This window comes from Ovis canadensis, chromosome 26 (genome assembly GCF_042477335.2).
Source record: "Ovis canadensis isolate MfBH-ARS-UI-01 breed Bighorn chromosome 26, ARS-UI_OviCan_v2, whole genome shotgun sequence".
Taxonomy (NCBI): Eukaryota; Metazoa; Chordata; class Mammalia; order Artiodactyla; family Bovidae; genus Ovis; species Ovis canadensis.
The window spans coordinates 42,372,987-42,394,242 of record NC_091270.1 but is presented as its reverse complement, the minus strand read 5'-3'; the positions used below and the strand labels follow the sequence as shown (position 1 = coordinate 42,394,242).

The following is a 21,256-nucleotide window of genomic DNA, read 5'->3' as shown; positions in this document are numbered from 1 at the left end:
CAAGGTTATATAAATTGTTTTTTAAACATAAAGCTGCTACATACTTAATAGACTTTGTTGTGGTAGTCTGGAGCTGAACACACAACGTCTCCAAGATATGTCTGTATTATAGAAATTGAATTCATAGTTGAAAAAAATCTGTTGGAAAAGAAATCCCCAGGCCCAGATGGTTTCACTGGAGAATTCTAGTCAACATTAAAGAAAGGAGCTAATACAAATCCTTTACAATTTTTTCTATAAAATAGAAGAGGAAAGAATAACTATTAGTATAGTGTTATCCTGGAGAAGGCAATGGCACCCCACTCCAGTACTCTTGCCTGGAAAATCCCATGGATGGAGGAGCCTGGTAGGCTGCAGTCCATGGGGTCGCTAAGAGTCGGATACGACTGACTGACTTCACTTTCACTTTTCACTTTCTTGCATTGGAGAGGGAAATGGCAACCCACTCCAGTGTTCTTGCCTGGAGAGTCCCAGGGACGGGGCAGCCTGGTGGGCTGCCATCTATGGGGTCACACAGAGTCGGACACAACTGAGGCGACTTAGCAGCAGTATCCTGGTACCAAAGCTAAACAAATGTAATACAAAAAAAGAAAACTACAGACCAATACCCATCATGAACCTTAACACACAAATTCTATACGAAATATAAAGAAGTAGTATTCAGCAATGTATAAAATGAATTATATATTGTAACCAAGGGAGTTTTGTTCAAGGGATACAAGACTGGTTTGGTATCTGAAAGTCAATCTGTATTCACAAGACAAGAAATAACAATCACATGATCATGTAAAAGTTATGCAGAAAGAACTTGACAGAAAGCAACATTCATGATAAAGACTCAGCACTCTAGGAATACAGGACTCAGCTTGATTGAAAAAAAAAATGTAAAAAATACATATAGCTAACCTCCAGAAGGAAAACCACAGTCCCAGAAAACCAACCAAAATGATCACATGGACCACAGCATTGTGTAACTCAATGAAATTATGAGCTGTGCTGTGCAGCGCCACCCAGAATGGATGGGTCATGGTGGAGAGTTCTGACAAAACGTGGTCCACTAGAGATGGGAATGGCAAACCACTTCAGTATTCTTGCCTTGAGAATCCCATGAGAAGTATGAAAAGGCAAAAAGATACGACACTGGAAGATGCGCCCCCCCCCCCCCCCCCGCCCCAGGTCAGTAGGTATCCGGTATGTTACTGGTAAAGAGTGGAGAGATAGGCTCCAGAAAGAATGAAGAGGCTCAGTCAAAGCCAACGATGCCTAGTTGTGGATGGGCTTCCCTGGTAGCTCAGTTGGTAAAAAAAAAATCTGCCTGCAGTGCAGGAGACCTGGGTTCAATCCCTGGAGAAGGAAGATCACCTGGAGAAGGAAATGGCAAACCACTCCAGTATCCTTGCCTGGAAAATACCATGGACAGAGGAGCCTGGCGGGCTGCAGTCCATGGGGTTGCAAGGAGTCAGGCAACTATCACAGTGGTGTTGAGAGTAAAGTTCAGTGCTATAAAGAACAGTATTGCATAGGAACATGGAGTGTTAGGTTCATGAATCAAGGTAAATTGGATGTGGTCAAACAGGAGATGTCAAGAGTGCATGTCAACATTTTAGGAATCAGTGAACTAACATGGATGGGAATGAGCAAATTTAATTCAGATGACCATTATATCTACTATTGTGGGCAAGAATCCCTGAGAAGAAATGAAGTAGCCCTCAGAGTCAACAGAAGAGTCCAAAATGCAGTCCTTGAGTGCAGTCTCAAAAACGACGCAGTGATCTCTATTTGTTTCAAAGGCAAACCATTCAACATCACAGTAATCCACATTCAACACCACAGTGCCCCAAACTGTTAATGCTGAAGAAGCTCAAGTCAAACAGTTCTGTGAAGACCTGTAAGACCTTCTAGAACTAACACACACACACACGCACACACACACACACACGCGTGCACGCACAATTTTCTTTTCATTAAAATGCTAAAATTTAAAATTTCATTAAAATCATTAAAATGCTAAAGTAGAAAGCCACACCTGGAGTAACAGACAAATATGGCCTTGGAGTACAAAATGAAGCAGGGCAAAGGCTAATGGAGTTTTGCCAAAAAAATAAACAGGTCGTAGCAAACACCCTCTTCCAACAACCCAACAGATGACTCTACACATGGACATCACCAGATGATCAATACTGAAATCAGATTGATTATATTCTTTGCAGCTGAAGCTGAAGAGGCTCTATACAGTTAGCAAAAAAAAAAAAGACCTGAAGCTGATTGTGACTTCAGATCATGAGCTCCTTATTGGAAAATTCAGACTTAAAAGAAAGTAGAGAAAACCACTAGGCCATTCAGGTATGACCTCAGTCAAATCCCTTATGATTATACAGTGAAAGTGAGAAATAGATTTAAGGGATTAGTTAGGTCTGATAGAGTGCCTGAAGAACTATGGATGGAGGTTCATAGCACTGTATAGGAGGCGGTGACCAAAACCATCCCCAAGAAAAAGAAATGCAAGAAGGGAAAATGGTTCCTTGAGGAGGCTTTACAGATAGCTGAGAAAAGAAGAGAAGCAAAAGAAAAGCAAAAGGAAAAAAGGAAAGATATATCTATTTGAATGCAGAGTTCCAAAGAATAGCAAGGAGAGATAAGAAAGCCTTCTAAAGTGAACAATGCAAAGAAATAGAGGAAAACAATTGAATGGAAAAGACTAGAGATCGCTTCAAGAAAATACCAAGAGATACCAAGGGAACATTTCTTGCAAAGATGGGCACAATAAAGGACAGAAGCGGTATGGGCATAACAGAAGCAGAAGATATTAAGAAGAGGTGGGAAGAATGCACAGAAGAACTGTACAAAACAGGTCTTAGTGACCCAGATAATCACTCACCTAGAGCCAGACATCCTGGAGTGTGAAACGAAGTAGGCCTTAGGATGAACCTAGTGAAGGTGATGAAATCACAGCTGAGCTATTTCAGATCCTAAAAGATGATGCTGTGAACATGCTGTACTCAGTACACCAGCAAATTTGGAAAACCTGTGGCCACAGGACTGGAAAAGGTCAGTTTTCATTCCAGTCCCAAAGAAGGACAATGCCAAAGAATGCTCAAACTGCTGCACAGTTGAGCTCGTTTCACATGTTAGCAAGGTAACGCTCAAAATCCTTCAAGCTAGGCTTCAATAGTACATGACCAAGTACTTCCAGATATACAAACTGGATTTAGAAATGGCAGAGGAGCCAGAGAGCAAATTGCCAACATCCTTTGGATCACTGAAAAAGCAAGAGAGTTCCAGAAAAACATCTCCTTCATTGAGTACACTAAAGCCTCTGACTGTGTGGATAACAACAAACTGTGCAAAATTCTTAACAGGTGAGAATACTAGACTACCTTGCCCACCTCCTGAGAAGCCTGTAGGCAGGTCAAGAAGCAACAGTTAGAACTGGACATGGAACAACAGACTAGTTCAGAATTGGGAAAGGAGGAGATCAATGCTGTATATTTTCACCCTGTTTATTTAACTTATATGCAGAGTATAGAATGCAAAATGCTGGGCTAGATGAATCATAAAGTGGAATCAACCAGAAAACAGGAAAAAGACATGAATAGTCATTTCACTAAAGAGAATGTATATTGGCAAATAAGCAAAAAAACGATATTCAATATCTTAGCCATTAACAAAATGCTAATGAAAACCACAATAGGGGCTCCCTTTATTCTTGTTAAAACAGCTGAAATAAGAATAGCAATGCCAAAAGCTAGGAAGAATAGGAGAAGCCAGATCAGTCATGCAACCAATGCAAGCGTAAGATAGTTCAGCCACTTTTTGAAAAAGTTCTAATGGTTTCTTGAAAAACTAAACATACAACTACCATATGACCCTGCTGTTGTACTTCGAGGCATTTATCCCAGAGAAATGGATGCTTATGTCCACACTAAAACCTATATGGAAATGTTTATAGCAGCTTTATTTGTAGTAGCCAAAAATTGTTAATCACCCTGATTTCCATTGAGTAAATGGTTAAAGTATGATGCATCAATACTGTAGAATACTTAGCAAGTTAAAAAAAAGATTTACTGTATCAGCAGCTTAATTGAATCTCAAAAGCAATATGCTGAATTTAAAAAGCCAGTCTCCATAGGTTGTAAATATTAATTGTAAATGGAACTTTATTTACAAAACATTCTTGAAATGATGAAAGCATAGAGATGGAGAACAGATTGGTAGTTCTAGGATTTAGAGGCAGAGAGGAGGAATAAGGTTATCAGTATTCCTATATGTAAAGGGGTACAATAAGAATGATCTTTGTGGTGATGGAATGGTTGTGTATCTTGATTATAGTGGTTGTTACATGAATCTACACATGTGATAAAATTGTGTAGAACTACCCCCACACATGTAACTGCACATAAAACTAGTAAAATATTAATGAGATCTGTGTATTATACCAATATTATTTTTCTGGTTTTCATATTTCATTATAGTTACATGAAGTGTTTACACTGGGGAGTTTGGGCTAAGGGTATATATAGAGAGCCTCTATAAAAATGTCATATGATCTATATTCACTTCAACATAAGTTAGACACAAGCACACATGCCCAAAGTCATATATCTTATGAAATGACCAAATTTTGTAATGAATTATTACAAATATTAAAGTGCAAATTAAATGGAAAGGAGGTGAAGAATAAGTTGTTTCAGAAAAACAGAGGTTTGTAGTATTTTGTGTTAGTTTTGCCACTGTCTTATCCTGTTAATACAGAGGACCATTGTTTATGTTAGATTCATGTATACAGAAATTGCCTTAAGTTATATATATCACTGATCCTCATTATTCACAGATTCTGTATTTGCCATATTTTCAAATTCTCCTACTTGCTAAAATGTGTTTGTAACCTCAGCACCGGTACTCAGCAGCAGCACTTTCAGTCATTTGCAGGCATATGCAGAATGGTGAAAAATTTGAGTCAGTTGGTGCACTTTTGTATCCAGATGAGACAGTGCTCCGCATCTTATTCCAGCTGTCATCTTATAATTAAGTGTCCATTTCATCACCTGCTTAGTGCTGTGTTGTTTGCATTTTTATTGGTGATGTCACCATTTAAAATGGCCTCCCATTTTAACACTAGAAATGCTGTCTAGTGTTCCTAAGCTCAAGAGGTCTAAGATGTGCCTTACAGAGAAAATGCATGTTACATAAGCTACACTGTGACATAAAGTTACAGGACTATTGGCTAAAAATATGGCACATTCAGAAAAAGGAAAACAAAATTCACCAACTTGTACATCAAGCCTCTCCAGAAAGTGTTGAAGGAACATTTGAGTACCTTTCCTGGGGAGAGAATGGAATCTACATTTGTAGATTCATGAGATGACCACCAGTAAAAAGCTTGTAGGCAGCATTGTTGGAAGGTGAAAAGCCAAAGAGACATTTGATCATGGCACCAAGGGTCAGGAGAATGTTAAGCCCTTCTTGGCTAGAGCTTGCTGGCTCCCACGTTTCAGAAGGCGATAATGGATGCAGGCAAGTTCTACTGGGGAAGAATTTCAAAGACACCTGCTAAGTGTTTTACAGGAAAAGGTTATGTGGCAAGTTTCCAATGAGATTGGCTCGTTTTACAGAGAATGTTGGCAGGCAAGCTTACTGCACATGGCATTCCAGTTATCAAAAATGTCACCAGAGGCCTACAGAAACCTAACCCTGTATTTCTACTAAGACTAATATTAATAGTTCAGTATTCACTGATTCAAGGTTGGCAGCAACTTTAATATACTGTAACTTCCACAAATAACAAGAATCAGCTGTATTCTCCAATTTCCTCTGGGTCCTTTTCCTTAAGGGTTTTGATTCTTTAATGCATCTACTTAATATAACAATGCTTAAAACATTGCTCACTGTCCCCCAAAAGACTCATGCCACCATATCAGTCGAGAGTTAACAAAGATGTTCTGATATTATTGCAAGTCAAAATAACCAAATAGTTTACTAGTATATAGGTTGCCTTATTTGGGGAAAATACAACAAATGTGGTTTGTGTAATAATGTATGTTGTAGAGCCTGTACATCTTAAGTTGAAAATGAGTCACCTATATACCATCTAGTATATCTGTGTCAGCTTTTAAGAACTCCCAGTAGGTAAGTGGAGTAAGACAAGGTTCCTATTTTCATTTATACTGAGTATAGGAAGTCTGTATTACTGTTATAAAGTCTTAAATATAAATGCCTCCAGATGTTAATGAAACTTCCAAGTACTTGGTTATTTTGTGTCTTATACATATCTATAGTTGTCATTGTGCAGATGTACAATGATGTTATTTTCTTTTTTATGACACCAAAAACATTTTGTATTGCGGTATAGCCAATTAGCAGTGTTGTAGTTTCAGGTGAACAATGTAGGGTCTTAGCCGTACATATACATGCATCCATTCATCCCCCAACCCCTCTCCCATCCAGGCTAGCACATAACATTCAGCAGAGTTTCATGTACTGTCTAATAGGTCTTTGTTGGTTATCCATTTTAAATATAGCAGTGTGTACATGACCTTCCCAAAGACCCTAACTATCCTACAATGATGTCATTTTAAACACAAATAACCGCTTACCCTTTTCTTTATTTTTAGTTTACTTGTCACCTTGTTACACCAATACTAGAGAGTATAGTTTCATACATGATACTCTCAACGAGTGCCGGCTTGATGTAAGCACTGACCTACAGTCTTCATGGCAGTTTGGGGATACAAAACTGATTCACAATGAGGGTCTAGAAAAAAATTTTACTTCTAAGAGGTAAGTTACTGTGACCTAAAGATGTTTGAGATTTTGTTTGCTTTTTCTGTGAGGTGTTTATACAAATTTTTTATTTCTGCCATTTGAGATTTTATAAGTGTTACCAAGAAAATAAGTACAGAAGTGTTTTATTCATTATTTTGTTGCCATCTCATAGCTTTTTGTAACAGTAAAGAGGTACATGTGAGATTTGATTAGTAAGTTTTATACGTTATTGTAGCCAGGTTTGAGACACACCCTTCTAATTTTTTAATCTTCGTAAATTTTTCAGAAGCATAACATCAGCACATTAATTAAACAGCATTTTGTAGATGCCTTGTGCCTCTTACATAATATAAAACAGCATTAAAGTATTTAGAATGTACCTTTTTTTCTTGATTCAGTCCTTCAGAGACTGAGTTGATGTTTTAATCTGGCACAGTTGTATCTGGCTGTTTCCAACTATCCCACTAGAGCCACAATTTCTGACACTTAACTTTTAGAAAGTACCCATTCTCCGACTTCCCTGGCGGTCCACTGGTTAAGACTCTGTGGTCCCAGCGCAGAGGGCACTGATTCGATCCCGGGTCGGGGAACTAGATCCCACATGCCGCATAGCAGGACCAAAAGAAAAAAAAAGTGCCCCTTCTGTTTTGAGGAAAGACACATTCCATTAGGTAATTTTGATAAGAAAAAATAATAGCACATGGGAAGTTCTCATTGTAAACATTTTGTATTTATAGGTACAGATCTTGTGTGAACACGGTTCAGCATTTTCATTTCCTGAACTTGCTTCCTTCACCATTTTGCATTTTAAGTTAGAACCTAACTGTAGCTTGATGGATTCACATTGAGAACTCATTTCAGAATGTGTTTGATCTCTTTATTTTGTTTTAGAATGAGTTCTTCTTGACTCAAACATGCTACCCAACTTGGTATCAGTTTGGGAGAATGGATAGAAATGACAGAATTAGTTCATGGCATAGTCTTTCCTAAAAACCACACTTTTGAGCAAAAGTAGAATGGACTGACTATATGCTGCCCCCTCCAGATTGAAATAATGGTTTGATCAAAAATTAATTCTTGCATTGTTCCTTGATTTGAGTTATATTAGGCATTTTAATTTGTGTCCTTTTTCACAATCCCCCCTAATACTTCATTTCAACCATTTATTTCTCCCTGTTAACATTACAAAAGAGTTAAAACAACTCCCCAACTATACAAGACCTAACAGAACATTCTAAATGACTAATAGGTGTAGGATTTATGTATTTGCTCAATTAGACAAACTCATTTATATCCCGTAGTATTTGATACTCATTTTATATTGGTTTTGTCTGATTTCCTTACTACATTATGAGTTTTATCTTACTTGTTTTTGTGTCCATTGTATGGAACTGAGTCTGGCAACACAGTGGGCAATTAATTGTTAAATTAAGCTACATTTTAATGTCATCATTTTAAATGAGTGATGCTAGAAGATACCCTTAAGTAGCCTTAAGGCATAGGTTTTTTTTTCTTAAAAGGAAATACCAGAATGGTTAGTGGAAGAGAAAAATAGGATAGACAGATAAAAAGAGAAAGTGTTAATAACATTGACTGCCTCTAGCTTTTCTTTTTGTTGTTCCCCTTAGAGGAGTTTATAATCTCTATCTTATCAAAAGCAAGTAGTTCCAAAAATGCACCAGTCTCCATTTCTCATCCACGTTGCATCTACTACTTCTTAAGTGTGAAGTCAGCAGGAACATGTTAATCATCTAAATATATGTGTATTCAGTCACTCATTGAGCATTTCAGTGCCTACTGTGTCAGAAAATGTATTTAATTCAGTTCAGTTCAGTTCAGTTGCTCAGTTGTGTCTGACTGTGACCCCATGGATTGCAACATGCCAGGCTTCCCTTCCATCACCAACTCCCAGAGCTTACTCAAACTCATGTCCATTGAGTTGGTGATGCCATCCAACCATTTCATCCTCTGTTGTCCCCTTCTCCTCCCGCCTTTAATCTTCCCAGCATCAGGGTCTTTTCAAATGAGTCAGTTCTTCATTTTATCACCCTCAGAGGAAAATGAATGTTTTCTCCTCTTCCTAAGAGTCTTGAGAGGTGTTTTGAAAAGTTAAGAACTTTAACTGGTCTCAGTGGATAATAGAGAACTGAATTCAGTTCTTAAGTTTATATTGCCCTATTTGTATCAGTTTGACCCCTTTTTGTTTTAAGATAACTCTCCTTTAAACATTTCAGATTTTCGTGAAAGGGTATCATTTTAAAGATCGTCAGTACCTATCTTGACAATGAGGTTGAATTTGTACTCGGCATCTCAGTTTACATTCCACCCCAGATGAGCGGACTGAACCACCCATGCTTAATTTCATTTACTATATCAATAATTGGTTCCAAGATGAAGTAAAACTAAATCAGTTTGGGCCAGTGACACCCTGGAAAAAGGGGTAAATCCTCTCTGTCCATTTTGGGAGGATCAGTTCCTGGAGGTTTACTGTATTCCTTCAGTGGAGTCTGGTTTCCCTGACTCTCCACAATCCTGTATCCTTGCTTAGGTGTCTGCATGCTGAAGAAAAGACTTTATGGACTGACTTTGCTAGAAAAGACCTATTCCCCTGTGGGTGGGGACATGCTGAAGATTGCTGTGACACTGGGTTAATGGTGCAGAGTTCCCTGTGAAGGGGCGTGTGTGGCTCCACGTCTTGGGGATTGTGGTGTAACTCATTGGATTAAGCCATTGGAATCCACAACATTGACAACTGTGTGATCTTTGGAAAGCACTGCCAGGCGTCTGCAGAGGCTCCAAGGACTGTTGGGGTTCTCAGTGACACCTCCTTGTCGTAAACGAGGGAGAGCACCAGAGCAAGCAGCAGTAGTGGGCCAAGCTGCCTGGTGTGCACACTCTCGGCCACACGGGCCAGGTACAGGTACCTGTGTGGTGATAAAGCTGGTTATAAACACACGTGTAGCCCTGGCGGCCACAGCTGATATCAAGGCAAGTGCCAGTGGCAGGGGTGCTGACGTCTGTGGGGGTCCTGGCTGTTGGTGTGCAGCACTGTGACTACTGGATCTTGCCACAGACACATAGCTGAGGAGGCCAGTGATGGGGACCAGAGGTTTCCAGGTGCATAGCTGGAGGGGCTAGCTGCAGGTGAGCTTAGAGGTGCAGGTAAGTGTCTCAAGACAGGGCTGGATCTGGACCCACATGCTCCTGGGGGGCCCTGGCTTTCAGCAGGGTCTCACCATGGTGCTCACACAGCAATTTAGGTTGGTGACAGTTGTAAGTACACACTTAGAGGGACTAGTCCCAGGCACCTGTGTGGTTGTGGGTGTCAGTTCAGGGTGGTGGGTCACTTCTGCAGTAGAAGAGGCACAGACTGGCTGCTGGTCGGGGATCCAAGAGAGGAGAGGGTGGGGAGGGACTCGGGAGACAGGCATCAGCAACTGAGAATACTTGTGGACAACCTGGTGAAATTTGCAGGGGTCCAGGCAAATCTGTGCTGGCTTTTGGTTTCTTTGGTGGTGAAAGTTGTCAGGGTCATTTGTAGAGCAGGTCACTGGGAAATACAGTCTCTTGCTGTGTGGCTGCTGGGTAGTCCCTGCCTTTCTTCTCATTTCTAGCATCAGTATATGCCCTGGCTTTGCCAGTACATTCATTTCAGTTCAGTTGCTCAGTTGTGTCCGACTCTTTGCAACCCATGGACTACAGCATGCCAGGCTTCCCTGTCCATCACCAACTCCCAGAGCTTTGCTCAAACTCATGTTCATTGAGTCGGTGATGCTATCCAACTATCTCATCCTCCGTCATCCCCTTCTCCTCCTACCTTCAATCTTTCCCAGCATCAGGGTCTTTTCCAATGAGTCAGTTCTTTGCATAGGTGACCAAAGTATTGGAGCTTGATCTTCAGCATCAGTCCTACCAATAAATATTCAGGACTGATTTCCTTTAGGATTGACTGATTTGATCTCCTTGCTGTCCAAGGGACTCTCAAGAGTCTTCTCCAACACTACAGTTCAAAAGCATCAATTCTTCAGCACTCAGCTTTCTTTATGGTCCAACTCTCACATCCATACATGACTACTGGAAAAGCCATGGCTTTGACTAGATGGACCTTTGTCGGCAAAGTAATGTCTCTGCTTTTTAATATGCTGCCTAGGTTGGTCACAACTTTTCTTCCAAGGAGCAAGCGTCCTTTAATTTCATGGCTGCAGTCACCATCTGCAGTGATTTTGGAGCCTAAGAAAATAAAGTCTGTCACTGTTTCCACTGTTTCCCCATCTATTTGCAATAAAGTGATGGGACCGGATGCCATGATCTTCGTTTGCTGAATGTTGAGCTTTAAGCCAGATTTTTCACTCTCCTCTTCACTTTCATTAAGAGGCTCTTTAATTCCTCTTTGCTTTCTGCCATATGGGTGGTGTCACCTGCATATCTGAGATTATTGATATTTCTCCTGGCAATCTTGATCCCAGCTTGTGCTTCATCCAGCCCAGTGTTTCTCATGATGTACTCTGCATGTTAGTTAAATAAGCAGGGTGACAGTATACAGCCTTGACGTACTCCTTTCCCATTTGGAACCAGTCCATTGTTGCATGTCCAGTTTTAACTGTTGCTTCTTGACTGCATACAGATTTCTCAGGAGGCAGGTCAGGTGGTCTGGTATTCCCATCTCTTTAAGAATTTCCCACAAATTGTTGTGATCCACACAGTCAAAGGCTTTGGCATAATCAGTAAAGCAGAAGTAGATGTTTTTCTGGAACTCTCTTGCTTTTTTGATGATCCAACTGATGTTGACAGTTTGATCTCTGGTTCCTCTCCCTTTTCTAAATCCAGCTTGAACATCTGGAAGTTCTTGGTTCACATACTGTTGAAGCTTCGCTTGGAGAATTTTCAGCATTACTTTGCTAGTATGTGAGATAAATGCAATTGTGCAGTAGTTTGAACATTCTTTAGCATTGCCTTTCTTTGGGATTGGAATGAAAACTGACCTTTTCCAGTCCTGTGGCCATAGCTGAGTTTTCCAAATTTGCTGGCATATTGAGTGCAGCACTTTCACAGCATCATCATTTAGGATTTGAATACCTCAGCTGGAATTCCATCACCTCCACTAGCTTTGTTCGTATTGATGCTTGCTAAGGCCAACTTGACTTCACGCTCCAGGATGTCTGGCTCTAGGTGAATGATCACAGCATCATGGTTATCTGTGTCATGAAGATCTTTTCTGTTAAGTTCTTTTGTGTATTCTTGCCACCTCCTCTTAATATTTTCAGCTTCTGTTAGGTCTATACCGTTTCTGTCCTTCATTGTGCCCATCTTTGCATGAAATGTTCCCTTGGTCTCTCTAATTTTCTGGAAGAGCTCTCTAGTCTTTCCCATTCTATTGTTTTCCTCTATTTCTTTGCATTGTTCACTGAGGAAGGCTTTCTTATCTCTCCTTGCTATTCTTTCGAACTCTGCATTCAAATGGATATCTTTCCTTTTCTCCTTTGCCTCTCCCTTCTCTTCTTTTCTCAGCTATTTTTAAGGCCTTCTCAGACAACCATTTTGCATTTTTGCATTTCTTTTTCTTGGGGATGTTCTTGATCACTGCCTCCTGTATAATGTCATGAGTCTCTGTCCATAGTTCTTCAGGCGCTTAATCAGATCTAATCCCTTGAATCTATTTGTCACTTCCACTGAATAATCGTAAGGGATTTGATTTAGGTCCTACCTGAATGGTCTAGTGGTTTTCCCTACTTTCTTCAGTTTAAGTCTAAATTTTGCATTAAGGAGCTCATGATCTGAGCCACAGTCAGTTCTTGGTCTTGCTTTTGCTGCCTGTATAGAGCTTCTCCATCTTTGGCTGTAAAGAATATAATCAATCTGATTTTGGTGTTGACCATCTGGTGATGTCCATGTGTGCAGTCTTCTCTTGTGTTGTTGGAAGAGGGTGTTTGCTATGACCAGTGTGTTCTCTTGGCAAAGCTCCGTTAGCCTTTCCCCTTCTTCATTTTGTACTCTAAGGCCAAATTTGCCTGTTACTCTAGATATCTCTTGACTTCCTACTTTTGCATTCCATTCCCCTATGATGAAAAGGATATCTTTTTGGGGTGTTAGTTCTAGAAGATCTTGTAGGTCTTCACAGAACCATTCAACCTCAGCTTCTTCAGCATTACTGGTCAGGGCATAGACTTGGATTACTGTGATATTGAATGATTTGGCTTGGAAACGAACAAAGATCATTCTGTTGTTTTTGAGATTGCACCCAAGAACTGCATTTCACTCTTGTTGACTGAGTGCTACTCCATTTCTTCTAAGGGATTCTTGCCCACAGTAGTAGATACAATGTTCATTTGAATTAAGTTCGCCCATTCCAGTCCATTTTAGTTCACTGACTCCTAAAGTGTCGATGCTCACTCTTGCCATCTCCTGTTTGACCACTTCCAATTTACCTTGATTCATGGACCTAACATTCCAGGTGGATCACAACAAACTGGAAAATACTTAGAGAGATGGGAATACCAGTCTACCTTACCTGTGTCCTGAGAAATCTGTGTGCAGGTCAAAAAGCAATAGTTAGAACTGGACATGAAACAACAGACTGGTTCCAAATTGGGAAAGGAGTATGTCAAGGCTATATATTGTCATCCTGCTTATTTAACTTATATACAGAATACATCACGAGAAATGCCAGACTGGATGAAGCACAAGCAGGAATCAAGATTGCTGGGAGAAATATCAGTAACACAGATGACACCACCTATATGACAGAAAGCAAAGAAGTTCTAAAGAACTCTTGATAAAAGTGAAAGAGGAGAGTGAAAAAGCTGGCTTAAAACCCAACATTCAGAAAACTAAGATCATGGCATCCAGTCCCATCACTTCTTTGGAAATAGATGGGGAAACAATGGAAACAGAGATTTTATTCTGGGGGGGTTCCAAAATCACTGCAGATGGTGACTGCTGCCATGAAATTAAAAGACGCTTGCTCCTTGGTGAAAAGCTATGACCAATCTAGACAGCATATTGAAAAGCAGAGACATTACCTTGCCAACAAAGGTCCATCTAGTCAAAGCTATGGTTTTTCCAGTAGTCATGTATGGTATGGATGTGAGAGTTGGACCATAAAGAAAGCTGAGGGCCGAAGAATTAATGTTTTTGACCTTTGGTGTTGGAGAAGACTCTTGAGAGGCCCTTGGACAGCAAGGAGATCAAATCAGTCAATCCTAAAGGAAATCAGTCCTGAATGTTAATTGGAAGCACTGATTCTGAAGCTCCAGTGCTTTGGCTACCTGATGCAAAAAAACATATTTGGAAAAGACCCTGATGCTGGGAAAGATTGAGGGCGGGAGGAGAAGGAGATGACAGAGGATGAGATGGTTGGATGGAATCACCGACTCATTGGACATGAGTTTGAGCAAGCTCCGGGAGTTGATAATGGCCAGGGAAGCCTGGAGTGCTGCAGTCCATGGAATCACAAAGAGTCATACACAGCTGATTGACTGAACTGAACTTAGATCATAAGAAAAACCAGAAGAGAAATTAGGAAAACAGAAAGAAGTTTCTTCTGACTGTTAAGAATATACCTTAACAATCAAACATAGAGATCTTAATGGTTTATGGAGCCTGACATCAGGGTGAAAAGAGGAGCAGGAAATAACAACAGTGGAGTTGAAAGTTAAGGCTGACATCTCTGGGAAAAGAGAAGTGATCATGATCTCATCAGTGAGTCTTGCTTGTAATTTTGCTGTGTGTTTTGTTGCCATGGCTGTCTACTGTTAAAGGTGAATTATTCTTGCATATAAATATTAATATTTGTGAGTGGTGTCCCAGGAAATAATAAATATTAGTAGCATGTGGTGTTCAAGAGGAGTTTTCCTTTGATTGGTATACACGTTACTTTCTAGATTCTATAGCTTCTCCATTGCTGATAATCTTTTGGAATTACAGCTCTGTCCTAGTGACTGAACCACGCTTGTATCACCGGGTGTCGCAGTTGCTACTGTTACTACTGCTGAGCAAGCCATATAGAACTCCTTACCTAATACACCAGTGTTTCAGTAGTTCTTGTGGAATGTAGGTGAGATTTCAGGAGTTTAGATTATAATTTTTGTTTTCTGTCTTTAGCAAGCTTGAAGTATTTGCCGCCTTGAAAATTCTTTTGATGGTCTCATTTAACTATTCACTGTTTTGCTTTAGGTCAGAGATGCGTGAGACTGGAAGGCATGGCAGAGAACTTGAAGAACATTTCTGCTTTTTAGCACTTCGTCAGAAGGATGTGGCAGAGATATATCACAATGGAATAAGTACCAAAGCATCTTCATTGAGGATACTAGGAAACCCTCTTCTTGGAATTTATATATTTAGACACATTGATGTTGCCTTGAATTATGCTCATAGTAGAAGCATTACTGTAGAAAGTATTATCATGTTTAAGGTTGGTAGCACAAAAGAACTATTATATTCAGTTTGCTTTAATTGACCTAAACATTATTTTACTTTCAATATGAATTATTGTTTTAAACTCACATTGTATAAAATAAATAATAGTTATCATCATCATCACCATTTGAAATTTTCCCCTATTTTTGACTCTAGTGGGTATGCAGCATAAAATCTTCAAGTAAGCAAAGGCAGGCTTTATCATCTTGGTTTCCTAATGTATATTCTTGTTCTAATTGACTTTATTCTCTTTCTCTGTCTCTTTTGTTCAGACTATAATTAATATCACAGTGTTTTCAGTATCTTTTTCCAGAACATTGGTATTAATAATTCTGATTTAGCTAAAGTTATTAAACTCCTACTATTTATTTTAGTTAACAGTGTTAGACAATATTAATTAGTTTGTTTTGATAATTTTACTATCTTATATAAGATGTTAGCATTAGGAAAAACTGGGTTAGAAGTATATAGACCTCTGAATTTTTTGCAACTTTTTTGAAAGTCTGAAGTTATTCAAAATTGAGAAAAAAAAATCAGTCTTACAGTCGAATTGTAAGCATCAACAGACACAAGTAGGCTAAGATATACTTTTTGGTTAATTGCAGCTTTGCCAAGACTACTAAAATCACAGTAGGTAGACAAGACCCTCAGTTATGTAACTTAGGATGTGTATACATCCACATAAAACCAATGGTTCATTTGGTATTATTTAGTTATTTTTAGATCTTGGGTATTATCAAAGTCATAATTTATATTAGAATAATTTATATTAGAATGTATATTAGAATACTGATAATTGTTTTAAACTCACATTGTATAAAATAAATAATAGTTATCATCATCATCACCATTTGAAATTTTCCCCTATTTTTGACTCTAGTGGGTATGCAGCATAATTTATATTAGAATACTGATTTTAGGAAATTTGGAACATACTCAGAAGCTCCAAAAAGGCCATTGATAATGATAGTTAATTTTTTTGTATATCTATACTTTGTCTTCTGCTCATATTCGTGGATATGCATTGTACAATGGTCATTAAAATACATTACTACTTTTATACTGTATAACTTTTTTATTGATTATAAAATCAACATTTTCCATACCATTCAATATTTTTTGTAATATCATTTTGAATGACTATATAATATTCCACTGTATAGCACTACCATAAATTTTTTACCAAATTTTTCAAAGTTGGGATATAAATTACTTTTGCTTTGTTTTGTTTTGTATTTTCAAGTAGTACTTGGATTATTCATGTAGGTACATTTTATACACACCTGTGATTATTTGCTAAGAATTAATTGATTAATTCTTATGTGTCCAGTTAGGAGTCACAGGTATGTGTACACTTTAACAGCTTTTGATATGTAATGCCCAGTTGTCCTGAGAAAGGTCATACTAACTGCCATTCCTGTGCAAAGCATGGGAAATGTTTATTATCTCTTATCTTTACTATCTCTGTGTATTATATTTTTTAAAAAATATTTGCCAGTCTAATATGTGATAGTTTCTCACTGTTAGTTCAGCTTTTTCTTTTTCATAGTTATTGCTGAGCTTAACATTCCACACGTATTCACTGATGATGAGTGAATTGCCTATTAATAACTTTTGCTAGATTTTTGTTTTTTCTGTTTTTCTAATTGATTCATCAGCATTATCAATTCGTTAAAGTGAATCTTGAGAGCTAGGGTTTTCGTTGTATAATGTTTTATCACTTAGTGCTTTCTTTTTTAAAATAAAGTTTTAATAAACTTTTAATTTTGGAATAAATTTAAATTTACAGAAAAGTTATAAAGATAGTATAGACAGTTCCTATATACAGTTTTCTCTAATGTTACCATTTCAGGTAACTATGGTAACTCTGTTAAAACTAAGAGTCTAATAGTATATATATACATGTTTTTGTATTAACTGCACTTTTACCCACCTTTTATCACTTAATGGTTCATAGATTTTAACATTTTTATACTAATTTTTTTTAATTTACTTTTTAATTGGAGGAAAATTGCCTTACAACTGTTGTGTTGTTTTCTGCAATACAGTTTGATCATTTTTTTTGTGATGTACAGAAGTTTTGGACTATTTTACCAAGAAGCATGGTTTCAGTTTGTGGGTTTTGGCAATATGGTTAGAAAAAAATTCTCTTTGAGAGTAGATAAATATTTGTATTTCTTTCTACAGTGTTTACATTACTTAAATATTTAATTTATTTGGTATTTATTTTGGTTTGTAGATTAAGAGACAAATTTAATGTTTTTCTTGTCCACACCATTTAGTGAATAATCTGGTTTTGCTTCATCTGTTTCAAATGATGCCTTTAATATTATGCTGTATTTTTATAGCTGCTTGGACTTATCTGGACTTTTTACTTTGTACATTTTTTTCCATCTCTGCCATTTTTGTGGTAGTATTCTTTTAAAAAGTACTTAATATCTGGAAGTACGTGTCACTTTTCTTGTTCCATCATTATTTCTGATTCAGATATTTTTTTCAAAAATTTTGTAGGTTATTCTTGTTTCATCTTCCAGGGAAGTTTTTAAACTAAAACTCATTTCTGTAAATGGATTTTATGAAATTTTTGTTTAATTTTGTTACTATAGTCGTAGAGTTTGATATAGGGAGGAATTGACACAATTCTAATAAGTCATCCCATTCATCTGGGACATGAATTATCTCCCCATTCTAATTTCTTTCCTTAAAATAGAAGCTAGTTTTACTTTCCTGGTATGAGAGTTTAATATGTTCTGGTATATCTTTATTGACTTTCTTTTTACCTTTTCCTCCCCAGGTTCTTTTTGGAAAAGTGAAGAAAATTCAGCCTTCACTAGATAAAAGCAAAGTTTCTTTGGATCCTTCTCCTAATTTTGACTGCCATATGTCAAGAAATACACCTTCTCTGAAGGATACCATTGAACTACAAGCCTACAGTTCAGCAGTATGTCAGCTTTTTGATTCACTTAACTATTTGAAAGTCACTGGCCTCACATTGTATGATACAGCTCTTAAAACAACTGTCCAAAATATTAAGTGGAAATCTCTTACTTCATTCATATTTGTTTAGATCATGTAATACGACCTGAATACCAAATAAGCCAATAAGATGACAAGGTAACACAAAAAATATCTGCTTCACAGATACTGCATTTTTTTTTATGAATTAAAGGTTTGTGGCAACTTTGCCAAGTCTGTTGGCACCCTTTTTCCATATAATATGACCTAAATAAGTAAATAGTAAAAGCTGATTTAATATTTGTGATCTGAAAACATTAATAAAGAAGCTTCTAGATTTGCATTTAATTTTGATCCAAGTAGCTACTTTTATTTAAATGTTTCATATTAATGCCTAACTTGCAAAAGAAAGATACTTTGAAATAACCTTACTGATCCTTTGTACTTCCTAAAAGGAGAAAAGGCTTATGTTTTAGTCATTAGATAGTAGAGTAATTATTAAACAGTAATTTTCTAACCTTTTAACCTTTTATAGACTTTTAACCTTTTATAGAAGATTGAATTATAAATATCATTATGTATAATCAAATATATATGATTAAATGAGAATATTTTAGAGGATATATATATGCTCCCACATGTAAGATGTATTAAGCTATTGTTATTTTTCTAGTTGGCTTTTCCTCTCAGATGAAATACAATATAGTGGTTCCTAGCATATGCAAGGCATTGCAGTTTTAATGGAGAAATGCTTTTTTATTTAAATAAAGATTGTATCTGTTTCTGCTGATATTCAAAGCCTATCAAGGAAAAAATATGTTGTGGAGAAAAAAATTCATCTTCGAGAAAACTAGAGTTGAAGAAGACAGGGAGAGGGGAGATGTACGAAAGATGGTTAATAAATAGCAACATGGAGTTAAATAGAGTTTTAGAATAGAAACTTATTCACGTCTGTAAAAATTAATCATCATAAAAATGTTCTTTATCTTTTAGGTATACTTGTATGAATATAATATTCTTTCAAAGCCAGTAGATAAACCTAGGCAGTGTCTTCCATATGCAATAGTAACAGTAAAATTTATTGGTCAAAAAGTAGATAATGGACACTTTATGACATCTTTGAGATCCCTCTCAACAGGATTTCCTAAGAGAACTGGTAAGAAACATATATTTTTCTACTTTAGTAGCATCTGTGGTGGTCTTACTGCTGAATATTATTTTCTAATACATCATGAATCTCTAAACAAAACAGGTGTGCTTTCCCTGTTTTTGATTTTATGTGTCTAGAATTAATGCTGTAACTACTTTCGTTACTTCTTTTTCTCAGCATTACGTTTGTCTGATTCTTCCATGTTGATATATATAACCATATTTCACTCATATATATATATATATATACACACACACACACATAATATTCAATTTTATGACTATACATTATACCTCTGAGTATATTTGGACATTTTGTGGTTTTCGTCATATTCCAAGTGTTGCTGTTTTAAACATTCATAAAAGTGTCTCAGTGCATATGTGCAAACTTTTCTACAGAGTATATATCTACATCAAGAGTGTACCACTTAATCTAGAAACAATGTCATGGTTTTCAAAAGTGGTGGCATCAGTTCAGTTCAGTTCAGTCGCTCAGTCATGTCCGACTATTTGTGACCCCATGAACTGCAGCACACCAGGCCTCCCTATCCATCACCAGCTCCCAGAGTCCACCCAAACCCATGTCCATTGAGTCGGTGGTGCCATCCAATCATCTTATCCTCTGTTGTCCCCTTCTCCTCCTGCCCTCAATCTTTCCCAGCATCAGGATCTTTTCAAATGAGTCAGCTCTTCGCATCAGGTGGTCAAAGTATTGGAATTTCAGTTTCAATATCAGTCCATCAGGTTACCTTAATTACTCTCTATCATTGCCAGCATGATATACTTAAAAATATATATATATTTCTGCCAGACTCACAGATTTAAAAACAAACATATGGTTACCAAAGGGAAAGGTAAGGGGGAGGGATAAGTTAGGAGTTTGGGATTAACAAGTATACATTAATATATATAAAATAGGTAATCAGCAATGACCTACTGTATAGCCCTGGGAACTCTTCTCAGTAACCTATATGGGAAAAGAATATGAAGAAGAATGGATATATTTATATGTATAACTGAATCAGTTTCCTTTATATCTGAAACTAACACAGTATTGTAAATCAGCTATACTCCAATATAAAATAAAAATTAAATTTAAAAAGTTTCTGCCAGCATAGTGAGTGGGATATGTTATCATTATCAGCTCAAAAGAGAATATTTACCCATTAAAAGCTATGATTTGTCTTTTTCCCCAAGTCCCACACTACCCCTAAACAGTCACCAATCTGCTTTCTGTCTCTATAAGCCTATTCTGGCCATTTCATATGAGTGAAGTCATAAATAGTAGCCTTTTGTGACTGGTGACTTTTGCTTAACAGAGTTTTCAGGGCTCAGGCATGTTGCAGCATGTATCAGTACCTCATTCCTTTTTGTGGAATAATATTCTGTTACATAGATACATTACATTGTGTTTATTCATTCATCAGTTGATGGCCATTGGGTTGTTTCCACCTTTTAGCAATTATGAATATTTGTGCTAAGAACTTTCTTGTACAAGGTTAGGTGTAGATGTGTTTCCTTTGCTCTTAGGTATATAGCTAAGAGTCTTGTGATCATAGGGTAAGTCTGTATCAACCATTCAAGGAACTGCCAGACTATTTTCCAAAGTGGCTGCACCATTGACATTTACCTTAACAATGTATGTGGGCTAGAATTTCTCCACTTTCTTGTTAACACTTGTTATTATCTGACTTTGATTATAGCCATTTTGTGGATACAAGGTGAGGTTTTCAGAGTATAAGTTTTATACTTCTTTTGTTAAATGTATTCCTAAGTATTGTACTCTTTTTGATCCTCTTGTAAATAGAGTTATTTTCTCAATAGTAATTTCCTTGGGATTTTCTATTTGCAAGATAGGGTCCATATGCAAATAGAGGTAGTTTTACTTCTTCCTTTCCAATCTAGATGTCTTTTATTTCTTTTTCTTGTCTAATTGCATTGGCTAGAACCTCCAGTAGAATGTTAAATAGAAGTG

General features: G+C 37.3%; 1 protein-coding gene across 1 annotated transcript in view; it reads left to right on the top strand.

Annotated features, from left to right (window-relative positions):
• TEX15 (testis expressed 15, meiosis and synapsis associated) overlaps positions 1-21,256 on the top strand; it is a 78,481-nt gene that overhangs the window by 36,000 nt on the left and 21,225 nt on the right. The window contains exons 4-7 of the mRNA XM_069572846.1: positions 6,612-6,777; positions 14,935-15,172; positions 17,972-18,118; positions 19,126-19,288. Coding sequence (XP_069428947.1) covers positions 6,612-6,777; positions 14,935-15,172; positions 17,972-18,118; positions 19,126-19,288 — 714 coding nt within the window. The remainder of the gene's footprint in view (positions 1-6,611; positions 6,778-14,934; positions 15,173-17,971; positions 18,119-19,125; positions 19,289-21,256) is intronic.